This window comes from Anomalospiza imberbis, chromosome 29 (genome assembly GCF_031753505.1).
Source record: "Anomalospiza imberbis isolate Cuckoo-Finch-1a 21T00152 chromosome 29, ASM3175350v1, whole genome shotgun sequence".
Classification (NCBI taxonomy): domain Eukaryota; kingdom Metazoa; phylum Chordata; class Aves; order Passeriformes; family Viduidae; genus Anomalospiza; species Anomalospiza imberbis.
Genome location: NC_089709.1, coordinates 1782456 through 1800618, shown reverse-complemented (window position 1 = coordinate 1800618; position 18163 = coordinate 1782456). Strand labels below are relative to the sequence as shown.

Sequence of the window (18163 nt, the reverse complement as noted above, 5' to 3'; positions counted from 1 at the left end):
TGCCCACAGCTATTGAGACACAGGGTGGGCAGGTCAGGGATGCAGAGATGTTCTCCCCAACCTGCCCTGTGCTAGGGCTCCTCATCACCCACAGATCTGCAGCCGTACGGGGGATTCAGCCCCCAGGGTGCTCTACCTCCTCAGGAGCCTTGCTCCAGCATTCCCACTCGCCTGGACCTGCAAACAAAGAGCAACATTCACGTGGCCCGGGGTTTAGCCTGCACCAGGGCACACTGCAGCCCACTGTCTCCACCTGCTCCCAGAACAGCTTCCATCTTCCCAGCCCTGCCCCATCTGACCTCCTCCTGCCGCAGTGAGGAGCTCTGGCTATTCGGTACTGCCATGGCCAGTGCCACAGAGACCCTGCAACAGCCCCCTGACACAGCCAGGGTGTTAATGGAATACCCGGGCAGCAACGGCATCCTGGTTACAGTAACAGCCTCCCGGTTCCTGGAATGGTGCCATCCTGGTTACCACCACTGTATGCCAGCTACTGTCATGGCATCTCAGTCACCACAGCGGTAATGGCAGCATCCTGGCTACCATTAATGGCATCCTGGTTACTTCGTAGCAGCTTCAGGAGGGACGCAGCCTGGGATTGGGTAGGGACAGGGCCCTGCAGTCAGAGGCCACTGGCACACATCCCACTTGAGCTAAAGTGTCATTTTATTAAAGAGTAATTAAAAAGTGCCGAGGTCTGTACCCTCCACTCTGTGTTGCCCACGCCACAGTGATGGGTGAGCTGCCGGCGCTGCCCTCAGCCTGACAGAATGCAGGCTCAAGGTGGGGCCGCGAGCTTTCCGCCCCAGGAGCTCGGCAGACGCTGGCATGCGAGGCGCTGGTGAGAGTGGGAGCAAACACCCCCTTGGCAGAACAGATGGGACATTTAACACCGCTTTGTCCACTCGAGACGTCCCCAAATGCCCGGCTGCAGGAGAATGAGTAGAAACCTCAGCCCAAAGCGGCAGCTTAGCCGTGGTGCTAAGAACAGGCACCAAACTATTTCTACCCCATCCGGGCGCGCAGGCAGGCTGGGCACAAAGGGCTGACAGCAGGAACAATGACATCACGGGGAAAAGTGTTCACCCTTCGGAAAAAAACGGACAAGTGGCTCCAGTGCCCAAGACCCTCACGGACAGGACGGACAAACATCAGTTCCCGCCAGCTGCCGCAGGGAAGGACGGGCGGAGGGGAGCGCTGGCTGGGATCCGTGTCTTTATAAATAAGCTCAAGCTCATGAGTTTATTCACAGGGTCCAAGACAATGCAGGACTCAAAGGCTGGAGTTTGATAAGCCTGTGGCAGAGAAGGCTGTGGGGCTGGTCCCCATGGGCTCAGCAGCTCCAGAGTGGGCTCCTGGTGAGAGCCAAACTCCAGCAGTTGGAATGGAGCCCCCGCCAAGTGATGACTTCCACAGTGGGGTGAGGGGGAGATCTGGGAGTGCAGCTGGTTCCTCTCAGTGCTGCCTGCGCTGCAGCCCAGACCAGCCCAGCATACCCACTGCAGCAGGCCCCTGCACGCTCACAGGGTGCTCTCCAGTGTGTTGTAGTTGTCCTTGAAACTCTTCAGCTCCAGGAAGTGTTTGGCACGTTTGCTCTTCTGGCTGGAAGGAAGGTAGGTGACCTGGATGGTGGTGGGGCTGGAGACTTCAGGGGACAGCGTGAGGTCTTTCACTGCTGACTGGTGCTGCCGCTGGCTGCTGCCGCCCCGGGCCTTGGTGCTGGGGGCAGAGAAGAGGCACCATCACCGCTGCTGCTGCCCCAGAGGAGCTGCTCAGCCTGTGTATCTGTCTGTCCGACACGAAGCAAATCTGCTTTCGTGATGACAGCACTCACTGAGATCCTGGCATCTAAAGCTACTGGTTCTGTGCAAGTGCCTGACTCAAAGCGGTCGGGGACAAGCAGGAATGTCGACTGTGACCATGGAACAAACCCAGAACTGCAGTAACAGATGGGCTGCAAGGAAGGAGTGAACCCTGAGGGACAGATGGGCACAGACAGCCCCTGTCTCAGATGACACCTGTGCCCTAAACCCACCTCTGTCCACACCCTCCCACAGGCTGCCGGGGCCCAGGAACCCACCACTGCATCTGGGCAGCAGCACTCACATGTTTGCCAGTTCATTCAGAGCTTCCTCATACTTCAGATATTCCATTTTCCCAAAGACCTGGGTACAAATAGAAAAGACCGTGGAACACCCGGCTGAAGTCACGGCGTGACCTCAGTCCCAGCAGCAGGGCAGTGCACAGGAATGCCCCGTGAGGACCAGCACTCACCCCAGTGCCATAGCGGGCGCTCTCGTAGCCGTCCAGCAAGGTGTCAATCAAGGCTTTGCGGATGCCTTTGAAGGAGGTGCTGGAATTCCGCAGCTCCAGCAAGTAGGCGCAGAAGTTCTTCCCTATTAAAGACTTTGGGTACCGACCCTCTGCTTGGAACGGGATTTCTGGAAAAAGGCACAACAGCTGAAGTGCAGGTAAAAAATGCTTGTGCTCATCCCTACGGTCAGGAACCGCTGGCTGGATAAATTTCCATCCATGCCCACTGCCCCAGCACACGGAACGAGCCAACCCTCAGGCCAGCAGTGGGAGAAGTGACTGCTACTCACTCCCCAGTGAGCACCTGGAGCCTCCCCAGGGGGCTGTTGGAACCCCCATTCAGGGTCTCTCTGCACCCTTCTGCTCCCACTCTTGCCCTGGGCTCCCTTACCTGATGTCCTGATTGCATCCAGTGCCTTCATCCTGTACAGGTAGTTATAGCAGCCTGGTAAAGGGAAAGCACAAACTGAGGTCTCTGCAAACCTTGGAGGGAAGCGGGGACAGGGAAAACAGGAGAAGAGACAGCATCTCATGTGACAGGACACCAACACGAGCAGTCAGAGGTGTGACCTGGCCCCAGGGAACAGTGCAGGACGGTACCTCGGGCACGGTACCTGGTGTCTCCAGCTGCAGGAGCCGGCCGTCGTCCTCTGCCAGCAGCCGTGGCTCGTACTTGATGTCCTGCACCCTCGACAGTCGAATGTCAATCTCTTCCTTCAAATCCTGTACAGCACGAAAAAATACATCTACAGACCGCTCACTTTGTTTGTGGGCTCAGAAGGATGAGAACAGGTCCAGGTAAACGCTCCCCACCGCCTATCACCGCTCTGAGGCAGCAGCTCTGGCACTAGCACAGCTCCTTCAGGCACGGATGGGCCCGTGGGTGTAGGGAACGCAGAGTACCCACCTTGGGTGCGTGCTGTCCCACAGGCACGTGGGGGCCACGGCGGGACTTCATGGCAAAGCGCATGATCTGGCGTTTCACGAAGATGAACAGCAGCACAAAGACCTGCGGGGCCACAGCGGGGCGGGGGTCAGGCGTGTGCCGGGGGTGGAGGAGGGCTCACGGCCAGCCTGTGCCCAGCCCCCTGGCTCCCGCTTGCCAGCCCCTGCGAGCCCGGCGAGCAGAGCTCCCTGTTCACCCCACCAGGAGCCCCACGGCCACTCAGGTCAGCCCCACACCCCCCCGATCTCTACAGAGGCTGCCACTCACGTCCTCTCCCCGCCCCACCGACCCCAGGAGCCCACGGGCGCTCCAGCCCCGTGAGGGCCCCGAGCCCGACTCCGAGGGGTTCCCCACACGCAGTCCGGGACATGACTCCTCGGGCCCGGGCCCACGGGAGCCCCGCGGACACTCCAGGCCAGACACGCCAGCCAGCCCGCCCCGCCCTGTCCCGCCGGCCCTCACCAGGCTGCCGTAAGCCATGACCAGCACCACGTTGACCCCCGAGAGCCAGTTGCTGCCGGCCCCCGCCATGCCCGGCCCGGCCCGGCCCGGGGCCGCACAACATGGCGGCCACAAAGCCGCCCTGCGCCCCCACCACGTGACCGGAGGAGCCCGGCTCACGTGATCCGTACGGGGCCGCTGCGTCCTCGGCGTGGGCAGCCCCGCCCCGCCCGGTCACGTGCCGGGGGCGGGGCCGGGGGAGTTGTCAGTGCGGGCGGACCCAGGTAAAGTTGCGGCGGCGGCGGCGGCGGCTCCGGTACCGCGCGGCCCCCGAACCCGCCCCCACCGCCTCCCGCCGCCGCCCCCTACCTGCCCGGCCTCGCCGCCTGCCCTCCCGCCCGGCCCAGCTGCGTCCGGTGCCCCGGGGGCGGCTCTGAGCCCCGCCGCCGCCGCCGCTGGGCCCCGCGCGGCCTAGTGGGCCGGGCTGTAGCCGGGGGCTGGCGTAGCGCGCGGCCGCCGCAGGTGAGGCAGGCGGGCGGGCCGGGCGCGGATGGGGGGGGGGGTGAAATGGCGGCCGCGGCCATGAGGGCGGAAGCGGCCCGAACTCGCCCGCCTCTCCGTTGCGGGCCCGGCCTGGCGCCGCCGTGGGGGCTCCCGCCCGGCCCCGCCGGCGCGGCGCCCTCCGGTTCGGTCCGGTTCGTCGCCTCATTGTGTGCCGCGGACTGGGCCGCGGGGTCGGGCGGCTCCGACCTTGCCGCGCTCTCGGGGCCCGCCCGTCCCCGCCGCTGCCGGCGGTAACAATGGGCGCCGTGCTCCCGCCCTGCCGGGCTCCTTGCGGGCCGCCAGGCCCGCTGCTGCCGCCGCTCCTCGGTGGCGCCCCGTGCGCCCTGACAGGGGTGGTTCCGCTGCCCACGTGAAATTCCCGGGCAACAGCGGTTCGGGGGTCCTGGAGGAGCCCCGGCCCGCGAGTGCCGCCCTGCTCCAGCCCCTCCGTCCCGGTCTGGGGGCTCTGCTTGCGCCCTGCGGCCCGGGGGTCTCCCGAGCCAAGCGCTGCCGGTCGATACCAGGTCGGGGTCTCTGGTGGCATATCCGGGAGCATCTCCCTAAAAGCTCGTGCTTTGCGTACATGGAATGATTCGGTTTGCAGCCACCATGTCTGCTCTGGGGGAAACTTCTGGTGTTGAAAACCCTCTTTTGGGTCCTCATTCTGCCCCGTATTGCAGGAAGAGCTTTGCTTTCTCTGGCCCTTTCCTTTCGGGCTTTGGATCTTTTCTGCACACGTTAATTAAGCTTTGTCAGAATGGGGTGGAAATACCATTTTTTTCTGTATTAACACATCAGGGAAACTAAAACTGGGATGTGCCAGGGCGAGCAGCAGCCAGCAGGTCTGGCACCGCCATGGGACCTACAGATCCTGGTTCTGAAACTGTAACTTATTTGACGTTTCTAATAAAATGAACAGTTTGTTACATTTTTGTATCCCCTCATTTTCTGGAGACTCCGCACTTTCCTTGTGTAGTTGAGGCTCTCCTCTTTAGGCCTGGTGGGAAGGCAGGTCTGAGAACAAAAGGGGGTGACAGCAGATGTCTCATCTGATGTCTTTGACCAGAGGGTGTTGTAACCTGTAACTGTGAAACTTTTGTTTTCCCTGGGCCCCGTCCGAGTGCGGAGCTGTTGGCCTGAGCTGTGAGCCCTGCTCCATTCAGTACTAACACTCCAGTGTGGACTGGCCACCACTCGCTTTGGCTGGAGCTGCCCTTCCAACTCTTGGTGCGTGTGTGCAGGTTTGCTCTTTCAAGAGAAGAGGTGAAGTGCTTTTGATGAGAGCAGCTTGGATCCGGGAAGCTTGCGTGCAGCTGCGGGGCCAGCGCAGGCGTGGGGGTGACGCCGTTCTGCGGGGTCACTGCTGATCCCAAATTCCCCCAGTGAGGAATGAGCTACCAGTAGCCAAGTCCTCTTTCCCCAGGGGTCTGCAAGGGGACACCTCCTCAGCTGGCAGCCTCAACAGAGTCAGGCTCTGGCTGAGGTTTTGATCGAGGATGTTTTTCTCACGGGTTTTTAGCGTGTTAAATGACAAACGCTCGCGTTGCTGGTGGCAGTGATGCAGCTGGGCAGGGTGCAGCATGGCAGCTGCTGAGCAATGCCTGGGCTGCACAAGGTTTGGGCTCAGTCTGCTGGACCTGCAGCCCAGGGAAGCTGCAGGTTGGGGTTCTGTAGATGTGTGGAATCGCTTCCCTCTGGGCCTGTGGTTCTGCTGCCAGGTTGGTTTAATACAACAAACTGCGCGTGAAGCTTGGAACTGGGAGAAAGCAAAAATAAATATAAATATATACCACGGGAATGGAGCTTGCACAGAGGGGAAGGCTGGTGATAGAAGCCTTTTTCTGCTCTGCCTTGGCAGAAGTGCAGGCTTGGTGCTCTTCCCCTGTACCTCTGTGGCTCTTAGGAGCTTGGATTGTTTCCTGATAAGGGACCTTGGCACTGTAGAACTGTGGTGTTAAGTTGCCATGAGGCATGGGGGGCTGTGAAGGGGGGAGTTTGGGGGTTTTGTGGGGAGCTGCAGGAGCAATTGCACAGGAACTTGCCTACAGAGAAAGGCCAGGCACTGGTGGGAGCAGGTGTGGGGGGTGTAGAGGCAGTGTTAGGTCCTCCCTGCTCTCAGGAGGGATTTCTCACCCAGTTGAGTCCTGGCAAACTTCAACAGGAGCTTCCCCAGCTTTTCCTGCACTATTTGCTAACGCTGCTTCTGAGCTCCCTCCTTGGCACACTGTGTTTTTCCCCGTGCTGCCCTGCTCGTGGACAGCAGTGTTTCAGATCAGATCCTGCACTGATTAAGCTCCCTGCTTCTACCCATGTCCCTCGTGTCTGCCTGGGGCGCAGCAGCAGGTCCTGCTGCTTTGGGGGAAGGCTTTGCAGTCTTAGTAATGAAATACAAAAATACAAAAAAAATCTGTGATTATTGAAATTTCAGGAGCTCAGAAGCTGTGAATCCTGACAAGTGCTGTGGGATGTCTCTCACATCCTTTTTGCCTGAAAGGCACTAGAGAGGGTAAAACCTCAGTGCTAATCCCTCTCCAACACCCCCTGCCCTGAGGCCCAGTGTGAGGTTAGAAAACTCTGCTTGCTTTGGACACTCAAACTTTTCTTGGGATTTTTTGCCTCAAGCAGTGTTACCTAACAGTGTTACTGGCTGTTAATCCTTGCAGACATCTTATTCACATTTTTAGTATGTTTGTGATCAAGAATATTAGGAAAAACGTTGTTTTTCCAGTTCAAGGGAATAATTTAAATAAGTAAAAATAGGCACTTCTGCAAGGGCAGGTTTTCCTTAACACAAAAATTCCACAGACCTGTAGCATCACTTATTGCTGGAGCATTTTTGCTTCCCCTGCCCTACTTTAAAGGCAAGAAAGGGGAAAGGGGAAGTAGCTGATGTGTCTGAGGCTCTGAGATGCTCTGTCCTTCAAGTGATGCTTTTTTTAAGCTTTTTTTTGAAGCCTTCCTGCTCCATTTGATGGCCACAGCCTCAGCTTGGGTGCATGGCAGATCTGTGCCCACTCACATGTGTTCCAACAAGAAGTTGTTAAACTCTTTGCCTCAAGTCCAGGGAATGGCTTCAAACTGAAGGAGGCTCAGTCTAGATTACCTGAGAAAGAGGTTTTTTACAGTGAGGGTGGTGAGGCCCTGGCGCAGCTTGCCCAGAGAATCTGTGGCTGCCCCACCTCTGGAAGTGTTCAAGGCCTGGGTGGACGGGGCTTGGAGCAACGTGGGCTGTTGGAAGGTGTCTCTGCCCATGGCAGGGGGATGGAACTGGATGAGCTTCAAGATCCCTTCCAACCCAAAGCAGTCTGTGAGTCTATGATTTTCCTTTGGCTCCTGGTGCCTGCTTGTTCCCACCTGGATGCAGGTGATTTTCCATCTGGAGCACTCTGCCATGGTATCCAGAGAGAAACCTCAAGAAGTACAAGTGGCTGTTTTGTGTTGGGAGCACGTGGTGATGGCAGCCTGGCCCACTGGAGTTTTGGGGAGGGTGGGGATCCACGGCAGCCATTCTGGCTGTGTTACCCTTGTGTTTGTTGAGTCTTGGTGCTGCCTTTTGTTTTTGGTATCTAACAGTCCGTTCTCTCTTCTCCCCTGCCCCACCACAGAGTTCCACCTTGTAAATACTGTTATTTGTATATACTGTAAATGATGACATCGGTGGGCACTAACCGAGCCCGGGGGAGCTGGGAGCAGACACAGACACAGAGCCAGACGCAGCACAAGCAGCGGCCGCAGGTAAGGGCAGTGGCCATGGGGACCAGGTGGCTTCTAGGTGGAGACCTGGCAGGTCCAGTGCTAAAGGCTGGGCTGGCCTAACGAGCTCCCCGTGTGTCACAAGGTGCTGCTGCCACAGTCAGGTTAATTGGGCAGCTGCTGACACTGGGGTTTGCATGTCTGTCTCCAAGTGGGAGCTGCTGCTGAGATTTGGTTTTATTTCCCTTTGTCCATTCCTCAAACACTTTAATGAATGCAAGTGGCTGAGAAGCACTTGCAGTGGGTCTTGGTGGTCTGGTGGTGGTGAGGTCTGCCCCAAAACAGATGTGGTTTGGGTGGCTGCTGCTCATCTGGTGGCATGAGGCCATTCAACAGTATATCACTTTCTTCCAGACTCCTCTTCTTGCTCCTTTTTCATCTCACTTTCTCCCCGGAGTTTTCCTTCTCTGACCCTTGTTTCTGCCTTCTCTTTACATACTGATTCCTTTCCAGGGTTTCCAGAGAACTTGGGGTAGCAGAATGGCCTTTGGAGGATGGTTTGGAAACGCACCACTCTGACAGTGTGCTCTGTCTCTCCCTGATTTCTTTAGGCTACTGCAGAACAGATTCGACTTGCACAGATGATTTCGGACCACAACGATGCTGACTTTGAGGAGAAGGTGAAACAAGTGAGTGTGGAAAATGAAGGTGAACTCTGACAGGAAGGCGAGATCAGTATTGGGAGTACTGTGAATGCTGGGGGGGTGGGAGGGACACACCTGGCTGCTCCCTGACTTTCCTTGGACTGGCTTCATAAAGTTGTATCATAGCATGATTTGGGTCAGTAGGGATGTTAAAGGGTCTCCAGTTCCACCCCTGTACTGTGGTGATATCTTCCACCATCCCAAGTTGTTCCAGCAGTGCCAGGGCCTCACCACCCTCACAGGGAAGAATTTCTTCTGAATAGCCTGTATAACTCTGCCCTCTGGCAATGGAAAGCCATTTCCCTGTCCTGTCACTCGAGGCCCTTGTCCAAAATCCCTTTCCATCTCTCTTGGAGCCTCTTTAGGCCCTGGAAGGGGCTCTGAGGTCTCCCTGGAGCTTTTACTTCTGCTGGTTCAACACCCCCAGCTCTCCCAGCCCGTCTCCAGAGCAGAGGGGCTGCAGCCCCTGGATCATCTCCGTGGCCTCCCCTGGACTCACTCCAGCAGCTCCTTGTCCTCCCTGTGCTGGGGACCCCAGAGCTGGAGGCAGCTCTGCAGGGAAGGCTCTCAGCAGAGCAGAGGGGCAGAATCCCCTGCTGTGGATGAGCCTAGGACAGCATTGGCTTCCTGGGTTCCCAGTGTACATGGCCAGGTCATGTTAACTCAAACCCCCAAGCCCTTCTCCTCAGGGCTGCTCTGCATCCATTCTCCCCCAGCCTGTGTTTGTGTTTGGTATTGCCTTGATACAGGTGCAGCAACTTCTGTCCTGCTGAACCTTTAGTTTGTTTCTGCAGGTAACAGTGTTATCCTGAGAAAAGGAGGTTGTAGTGAAACAATGTTAACTCAAAAAATCACACCCTCAGTCACTTCTTGTTGAGGAACACAGTTAAGCTGAGAAGACTGGGGAGATTCCCTAGCCCTTCAATTTTTTCTTGAAAGGTTTCTGGTTTGGGATTCAACTCCCTTGCCTCCTGAGAGACCCAGAGAGATTTTGGAGCCATCTTGGTTTGGAGCATGCTGACCATGGTGTTATCTTCTCTACAGCTGATCGACATCACAGGCAAGAACCAGGACGAGTGTGTGATTGCTCTGCATGACTGCAATGGGGATGTCAACAGAGCCATCAACGTGCTGCTGGAGGGCAATCCGGACACGGTAGGATTATGTCCTGTAAATCTGGTGAGGCCTAGTTCAGTGTAACTGCCTGTTTTGCAGGTGAGGCATCCAGGAATGTCAAGATAAGGAGAGCCCCTATGACTGAGTAGTTCCACAGGAGCATGCACAGTGTGACTGTGACCTGGCTGCTGAGCGCTGCTCTCTGTGGGCTTGCACGGGCTGTGAGAATGGCCCTAGGTTTGAAGGAATAGAGGGGAAAATGCCAGAAGTAATTTCTTTCCTATTGCTTTTGAATCTAAGCAGTTCAACAGCAGTATGGTGGCAGCTGTATGTGCTTTCACACCAGTGAGTATGAAGGAGCTTGCCTTTCCTCATCAGGGCTGAGTAACCTGCATTGAAAGGCAGGTGTGTCAGCTGGGGTTCCTTTCTGTCAGAGCAACGTGGTTTTTGTGTCTCTGACCCCTAAAGATTTATTTCTCAGTGATGCACTGACTGCCTTCTGTGCTACTGCCTATGCCATGGTTTTGAGGGCCTTTTTTCTGTTTTTTTGTTGTGGAGTTGGGCTTGGCTGCTGTTTCTCATGCAGGTGCTTGTCTCAGGCAAGCTGAGGTCAGCCCCAAGAGCAAGAAAGCTTGCTTAGGAGGAGCCTTCCTGCATGCAGGGTGTCATTCCTTTTGTGACAAAGACAGCAGAGATGCAAGTACTGTTACAGCCCAAGAAAAAGCCTAGGAATGTGAGATCCATCCTTCCAAACCACTGCTGATATCACATATCCTCCTGGCACCCTGGTTTGGTTGGAGCCAACTCAACTCTGAGTTGAAAGTCTAAATACCATTTTAGAATATTATGCTTTAGCTCATTTTTTTTGCCTGTGATGAGCCCTGGGGGTATGTGGATGAGCTGGAGACCTCAGACTATGCTTTGTGTATTGCATCTGCTCCCCGGTGTGTGGTTCTCTGCTTGCTTTGGCTCCAGACAAGTTCTGTACAACACACGTATGCTTTCCTCCTTGACTTTAGAAAGCCCTTTTCATTGGCAACTGAATAAAGTAGCTTTTGGAAATCCTTGTAGAAAAGGGATGTGCATTGCTGAGATGCAGCTCTGCCACGGCTGTATTCTCCTCCACATCTTTTGTAATCAGTGACTTGTAGTCAGAGAACAAACCCCTGCTATCCCAGCAATTTAACTGCCTAGAGAAGCACACTGCTCATCAGAGTAGCATCCGGGACATTGTGCAGCACACGGAGCTGTGTAGCAGCACCTCCTTTATTGGATGAGCAGCAGGAGGCCCTGCAGGGCAGGGCCATGGAGAGGCAGGCAGGGAGCTGGCAGAGGAAGGGCTGGGCTGCCACTGATCCAGCTCAGTGGCCTTGTGGTCACAGCATCACTGAGCACAGGTGGCCCCTGCAGTGCCAGTGGTCAGGCACCTTGGAGCTGCTTCTGACCTGGGTCTAGTTTGTGCAGCAATCCCAGAAAGGGGATTTTCTTATAAGAAGCAGACTTGATTGAACAACAGGTGCTTGGTTAGTTACTTGTTAGTTGCTTGGGTGCTCTGGTGCTGAAGACAGCTTACCTGCTGAGCTGGGTGCTGGTAATGTATTGTATTTCAAGCAGTAAAGGAGAAGGTATGATCTTAGCATTAGATTAGATTTGGTTAAAAAAAAAAAAACGTAATTGAAAAATGTTTACTTGGAATGCTGTATTTTTAAAGTTTATTTCTGAGCCAGATACCTATGGAGAAAGGCTTTGGAAGACTTTTGGGTTTGATGGCAGTTTGTGCCACTGTGTTGTTGGGTTTTTTGTCACTGTCCCTGCATGTTGCCGTTGAAACCCAGCTGTCTGCCAGTTGTGTTTTCAGGTGATTGTCAATGACTTAAGACTATTTTTAATTGTTCTAACAGTGTGCAGCATCAGTGTAAGAATATGAAACCAGGGCAACTGTCAGAAGATACATGGGTGCAGGCCCATGGCAATGAGCTGGAGGCAGACTTGACATTTTGCAGTTGAACTTGCCTGTTGGTTAAATTCTGTGATGCTTCTCTCCATCTGAGATGATATTTAAGGGAGAGGTTTTGTTAATAACTTTGCATCTGCTGAAAGAACTCACCCCAAATGTTGACTGCAGATCACTATGAAACATTTATCTGGGTTATTCTGAGAGCTCCTGGTGACCTGTGTGAAATGGCAGGCTTTTTTAACCCCTAAGCAAGGTAAATGTCTCCATGCTTTGAATTCTGGAAGTATCATGCCATCTCTATTGAAGAATTTTAGTAGATCTTTGCAGAAATGGAATAACTCATCTCCTGTTACCTCGAATTGCATGCCAGTCAACTCTAAGAAAGCTTGGCTCAAAGGAAGATGATGTGCTGTATGTGGACTGATAGTCTCCTTAAAAAATGGATCTGGAAACCATTCCTGAGGAGAACCCTGTTAAATTCTCTGTAGCATGTTTAAATCTTTGTGTATTTGCCCCTTCCATTGATCTAACTGTAATTAATTTCTTTCCCCTCTGCAAACCTTCAGCATTCCTGGGAAATGGTTGGGAAGAAGAAAGGTGTCTCAGGACAGAAGGAGAGCGGACAGACGGAACCCAGTGAAGAAAGCAAAGAAAACCGGGAGCGGGAGCGGGATTTCAGCAGGCGACGTGGCGGGCTGCCGAGGCGAGGGCGAGGTGCCACCCGTGGAAGAGAGTGTATGGACCTGTCCTAAATTTAATAACCCCCAAAACCCTCCTGCTGAAGCACTGTGCTGTGTAACAGCTGCCAGTAGAGCTTTTTGGGCAGACACATCTGCCCATCTGTTCAGTGCTTCCCTGTCTGAGATGATTCAGCTGAAATCAAAAGTTCAGGGAGCATGTGGTGAGCTGCTCCCCCACACAGCCACTGCATTTTGGGGTTTGAGATCTGGTCTGGCATCCCCGCTAAAGCAGGAGGAGTCTTTAAATTGTCTTTGCATTGTTCTGTTTCAGTTCGGGGCCAGGAGAATGGACTAGATGGTGCTAAGAGTGGAGGATCTTCTGGAAGAGGCACGGAAAGAGGGAGGCGGGGACGTGGCCGAGGCCGAGGTACACATGGGGTGTGAGGTTCCCAGGGGGTGGGAGGAGGAGAATTGCATCAGTATATCTATCTCCTATGAGATGCCAAAGCCTCTTTCATGGGAGGAATTGCCAAACTGAAAACATACACTTGATTTTTCTGTCCTTGTGCTTGCTTTTAGTGCCTACATGTTGCTTTCCCATGTTAAAGATGCTGGAAACAGCACCTAGTTCTTGCATCACATCCATGGAGTTAGGAAAAAGAAAAGTGCTTTATTACAGAGGTGGGAAGTTAAAAAACTCAAGGTTAAGTCTTTTAGCAGGTGGCCAACGGCTTGTTAGCATCCTCATCATTCTTGCACGTGTATCTGAGCACCACCACTGGCTTGGACTTCAAATACTTGGGGCAGAAATTAGTTTTACCCCAAAATCTGCTGCTTAGGAATTGTTGTTGGGGTCACATACTGCAGAAATCAGAATTTAGGGTCCAGTGCTTCTGGTTTGTGCCAGCTGGAAACCTCATGTGAGCCTGGATTGATGCATTGCTAATCATGCTGCCAGCCAGCTGAGGTCACTCCCATACATCAAAAGATGTTGCTGGCAATCCCATCAACCCAGGAAGGTCCTCTCCACTTTCATATTCTGGTCATCAGAACTCTGGGTGTTGTTCAAGTGTTTCTTTTCCTGGTGATGTAAGAGCCAAGGGACAGCAGTGCATGTGTATGTGTTTACAGGTGGCTCTGGACGGCGAGGGGGAAGATTTTCTGCCCAAGGCATGGGGTAAGTTTCACTGACACAAACCACAGCAAAAATAAAAGTCTGTGCATGAGTGGTACTGTTTGTGTCAGTCATTTCTGTTCCCATTTTCTTTTTGGTTTTTTTGGGGAGGTTTTTTTGGTTTTTTTGGGGTTTTTTTTGGTTAATAAGGCCCAAGCTGCATCATGGTAACTTCAAGTTGGGATGGCTGGTGTAGCTGAAGCATCTCTCTGCTGAGAGAACTGCCTTGTGCTATGTGATACGGTCTGAATAAAATCAATTGCTTTCAAAATGCTTTGGCAGAGTGATCATTTCCATCCTTGCATTTCTTACAGAACTTTCAACCCAGCTGACTATGCCGAGCCGGCCAGCACGGATGAGAACTACGGGAATAGCAACAACACGTGGAACAACACTGGGAGCTTTGAGCCGGACGATGGCACGAGTAAGAGTCTTCACATGTGTGCGTGCTGGCTTGTGTTGAGAGTGTGAGTGGGTTTTGCATCCATCCAGCTGCAGTGAGGACATTCTAGGCAGGTCTTAGGCTCAGGGATGGAAGAACAGGTGTTGGTTCAGAGATGGATTCGATGACCCTGAGACTTTGCACCCTTTGCACGTTAGAAACGGGAGCTCGATTGCTTTGGGGTGAGCTTGTGGGTGCTGTTGCCTGGCAGAGGCACAGGAACACTTGCCTCTATTTGTTTTCCTGTAGAAACCATGCTACTGCTTGGAAAGCTGTTTTTTATAAACTGTAGTGTGATAAGCAGATCCAAGATCTCCAAGTGTTTGGTGCATCCTCCCGAGAATTACTTGGGAGTCAGATGTATTGCTCTTCATTTTGATACTGAGAGCATTCTTTCTTTCATGGTCATCTTGCTCAAACCGTGGTGGGAATAGGACTTGGTTACAGAAACGAGCTGAAAGCAATTCTGCTGCCTTCCCTGTTTGAAGCAAACATGTTTGCTGGGTGATTCTGAGCACCCAGCTGCCTCTGCACCTTCTCCTGCATTAGAGAACTGGTGCTCTGGGTTTTGTTTCATGTATGCACAATATTGAGACACAGGTGAACTCAGATTTTGCAGTGTGAGAATGGGACAGTCACAGTCCTTGACTGTAAATAGCCTTTTTTGAGGGGGGTGGGTTGGGGAGGAGGAGGGCAGGGCTCATTGGTGGTTTTTTTGTCTTTTTTATGGAGCAATCTGGCACCACTGCAAAGTTAAACTATTTTTCCACAATCACTGAGTATTTAAATAAATACCATGTCTTGGGTATAAGAAGCATCCACACTTGTGTTAATGGTGCTTTAGACCCCTTCCATACTTCTTGGTTTTGCTAAAAAACTGATAGGTTTGGAAAGAGAGAATTAAAAGTCCCATTATCTGGGATACCTCTTACTGCATATTGTTGGTGTCAGGGAGAGGGGTGGGGGTGGTTCATTTGTGTTTTCATGGGTTTTCTTTGGGTTTTGTTCATTTTTTTTTTTCCTTCAGAAAACAGCTATTGTGGAAGGAGGGTGTTTTTGTGAAACACCAGCAGACAGAGCGATCATCTTGGCAGCTGAGAAGGGGTTTTAAATACCAGAGGGATGGACACAGCTCTGTGTGCTGGAAGTTTAACTGTCTAGTGGGAACAGGCTTCTGTTTGAATGGTTTTCATTTTCCCCGTGTTGGTGTTTTGTGGAATTGTGGAATGAAATGGGTTAGAGTGTGGTTAGGGGGAGAACTGAAGATTTTTCTGATGAACCACTCAGATTTCCTCTAGTACTACAACACAGCTGTAAAGTTTATTGTGCAACACCACTGGTCACCTGTGTTGTGTGTGGTTGTTTTGTTTCCAATTCAGTAGCCACAGGCATCTCTTTAAATTAATAATATCCACAGGTACGATGTGACTGGTGTACATGGGGGCAATGAAACTCACCTACACTTTTAAAAGTCAAAATTTCACTGGTTGTCTTTCTTTTCTTTTTTTTTTTGTTTCAGGACTTGATTTCATTGGGGGTGAGGGGTCAAATTATCCCCGAAAATTTGACACTGCTCCTGGTACGATACATCCAGGTGCACTAACTGCCCCGGATACCTTTACTTTATAGCTTTTAAAAAAAATCTGAAATATCTGTGGATATGTCGTTCTTCTTTCTCTTAATTTGTTCATTTTAATTAATATCTGACATTTGTTCTGACCGTGCTTTTACTAACCTTGACACCTTGGATGTAAATTGGGAGAAGCTAACACCAATTCCTGTGGATAATGCAAATTTTAACTTCAACCATTGCTTCTGGATGTCCAGAGCAGCTCTGTGTCCACAGCACTGGTGACAGAGTATCCCACCTGAGGGCAGGAAGCGTGGGGCAGCTCAGTCATACTCCCTGTGTCTCACATCTCCAAAGCTGTCACTTGCTCTTGTCCCTGTGCCCTTCCTCCCTGCTGTTCCTGCTCAGGGTCGCACCAGCGCTGCCAGGGCAGCTGGTCTGGCTGAGCTCTCTCTGTGCTTTGCCTCTGCTTTTGGCTGCTGCTGGGTGAGCAGTGCCCCATGGCTGCTCTGGCATGCTCAGCCTGCCTGGCTGCTCCTCTTCACCTCCCTGCAGTTGAAGATGATGGTGGATTTTGAGATGACAGGGATGCTTGATGGCAGAGCTGCTCTGTGCCTGGCCACTTTATTTCCTGCTCATAAACCATTATCTTATGAGGCCAAGAGATGCCCACGAGGGGATGCAGTTTGCCTCACATCTACAGAATTCCATTGTGTCCACAATAAGGCCAACATCTTGTTTGTCTCCTCCATCTAACCTGAGGTTTTGAAGTTGAGGCTAAGGGACCTTCTGGAAGAACTTGCCACTTGACTCTTGAAGGTCAGGGCAGGAGGAGAAGTGTTGAGGCCGAGGAGTCTCTCGTGCAAGGGCCTGAAAGCAGGCAGACATGCATGGAGTGCTTCTGCTGTGTTGGAGCATTTTGGGTTAATCTTTAACTTCCCCAGGCAGCACAAGGCCATCTGCTCCAGCGCTGCCATTGTGATTTTGCTGCCCTTTGGCTTTGTTTGGATTAACGTTCCTTGGAGGTGCACAGTGGGGGCCTTTGGGTGTGTTGCCTTCCCAGTGCAGGGTGACAAGCCTGGATCCAGTCCTTGAGTGGCAGCAGACTGCCTGCTGGGCTGTGGGAGGAGCAAGCTGGGTGGTTATCTCCCAGTTTAAAATGAAGACAGAGTGTATTTGGGGAGGCATTTGAAAAACTTGGAGACACAATGGGATTTTTTTTTTCCTTTACCACATTCATATTTGCACATGTTGTTGTCTTAATTTTATTTTTTCCTCTTTTTCTTGGTTTGAGGAGCTTAAAGAGCAGCAGCTTTTTGAAGGGCTTTCTGAAAGCAGAGAGGAAGGCTTGCTGTTCAGAAGACCACCCTTCTGAAATGGTGTTAGAAGGCTCAGGGTATTGCTTGTGTTGCAGCTCTCCCCTTCAGAAGAGCTTGATGGAGAGTGATACAGTTGGTTTCTTTAAAAAAAGCTTCCCATGCTGTGCTAGATGGGAGCTTTCTGGAGTGTTCCTGGTGAATATATCACAGGTCTTTGATTCTCCATCTGCCCCTTTGTGTGTGGGGAGCTCAAGCCATGCTGAGTCAGTGTCTGATATTTGGGGGTAGACTTGCTGGGAAAGCCCTGTCAATGGCTGTTCTTCATCTGCAGGGTTTCCTTCTGCTTTTAGTGCTGCTTTTCTTTTCTTATTTTCCCCAAACAAACAAGACTTAAGAGCCCCATTCTATGTTCCTGCATGCACAAGCTCTTGGGGCAGCTCTCCTGTCTTCCTGCTCTCTGGGCCAGCTGCAGGTGCATCCAGCTCCCACTTCACCTCTTGGGTCAGGCTTGGGCTAGAGTGATCTTTCTGATCCATGAAAATTTGGAAAGCAGCCTTCCCACTACTGCTGTGAGGGCACCAAAAATCTAAGGATTGTGGGAATTTGGGGTTCTAAACTGCAGATGTGTTTTGCATTGAATGTGTTGATGTTCTGGCTGTGGAGGAAGGGGTAGTGTGCCTTAAGACTTCTGGCACTCTAGCAAGTATTGTTGTATTAATATCAGTATTTCAGACTTGAATATATAAAAAAGTAAATCCTGGGAGACTTCTTGAATTGGCTCAATTCATCAAGACAAAAAAGCAATTAAAGAAGAATAATTGACTGATACTTATTTTATGCACTAGATCCCCCAAGTCTAGACAAGTGGCTGTTGTCTATATGGGGAGATCTGTGTCCTGCAGAAGAGCTCAGAATGTTCTCCTTCCCCACACACTTTGTTTTATGATGTAAAAGGGCTGATACCAGCTTGTTCCATCCAGTAAGTGTCTTCAGGATTAGCCCTGTTGGTGCTCTCAGATTTTCTTGATCTGGTTTGTGTGGACTGAAAATAAACTGCACAAAATGAGACTGGCTTTATGCTCTGAGGTTTATGGGGATGTGAAAGCTCCTGCTCTCTTCCCAAATCAAATTTTAATTGTTAAATGGAGTCTGAAACTGACACATAATACTCAAAATACAGAGATTAAACTGTGATGGAAGCAAGGATTGGAACAAGTTGAAAATGCAGCCAGGCAATACTCTTACTTTCTGGTAAATTTTTGCTC

General features: G+C 52.1%; 2 protein-coding genes across 11 annotated transcripts in view; one reads left to right on the top strand and one right to left on the bottom strand.

Annotated features, from left to right (window-relative positions):
• Nucleotides 1-648: 648 nt before the first annotated feature.
• On the bottom strand, nucleotides 649-3881 carry C29H1orf43 (chromosome 29 C1orf43 homolog). The gene is made up of 7 exons (XM_068175142.1): nucleotides 3722-3881; nucleotides 3221-3322; nucleotides 2928-3036; nucleotides 2705-2758; nucleotides 2275-2441; nucleotides 2107-2165; nucleotides 649-1719 (listed from the first exon to the last, which is right to left on the bottom strand). Exons 1-7 carry the CDS (start codon nucleotides 3788-3790, stop codon nucleotides 1521-1523), a joined length of 759 nt encoding a protein of 252 aa, XP_068031243.1. The 5' UTR covers nucleotides 3791-3881; the 3' UTR covers nucleotides 649-1520.
• Nucleotides 3882-3901: 20 nt separating this feature from the next.
• UBAP2L (ubiquitin associated protein 2 like) overlaps nucleotides 3902-18163 on the top strand; it is a 30111-nt gene continuing 15849 nt past the window's right edge. For 5 of the 10 annotated variants that reach the window (XM_068175125.1, XM_068175118.1, XM_068175121.1 and 2 more), the window contains exons 1-9: nucleotides 3902-3984; nucleotides 7849-7978; nucleotides 8548-8625; nucleotides 9685-9795; nucleotides 12280-12448; nucleotides 12725-12820; nucleotides 13525-13570; nucleotides 13882-13991; nucleotides 15529-15603. In XM_068175125.1, the coding sequence (XP_068031226.1) occupies nucleotides 7889-7978; nucleotides 8548-8625; nucleotides 9685-9795; nucleotides 12280-12448; nucleotides 12725-12820; nucleotides 13525-13570; nucleotides 13882-13991; nucleotides 15529-15603 (775 nt within the window). In that variant the 5' untranslated portion in view covers nucleotides 3902-3984; nucleotides 7849-7888. Of the gene's footprint in view, nucleotides 3985-4092; nucleotides 4223-7848; nucleotides 7979-8547; nucleotides 8626-9684; nucleotides 9796-12279; nucleotides 12449-12724; nucleotides 12821-13524; nucleotides 13571-13881; nucleotides 13992-15528; nucleotides 15604-18163 lie in introns of those variants that run through there. The other 5 variants (XM_068175122.1, XM_068175119.1, XM_068175124.1 and 2 more) reach the window with 3 other exon arrangements.

Bases quoted from the DNA above. Each gene is read 5' to 3' on its own strand.
- C29H1orf43 (XM_068175142.1), bottom strand. From the start codon at position 3,790: ATGGCGGGGGCCGGCAGCAACTGGCTCTCGGGGGTCAACGTGGTGCTG. The intron at 3,323-3,721 runs GTGAGGGCCGGC...GTGGCCCCGCAG, and splicing joins TCATGGCTTACGGCAGCCTG to GTCTTTGTGCTGCTGTTCAT. The intron at 3,037-3,220 runs GTGGGTACTCTG...CGTGCTGTACAG, and splicing joins TGGGACAGCACGCACCCAAG to GATTTGAAGGAAGAGATTGA.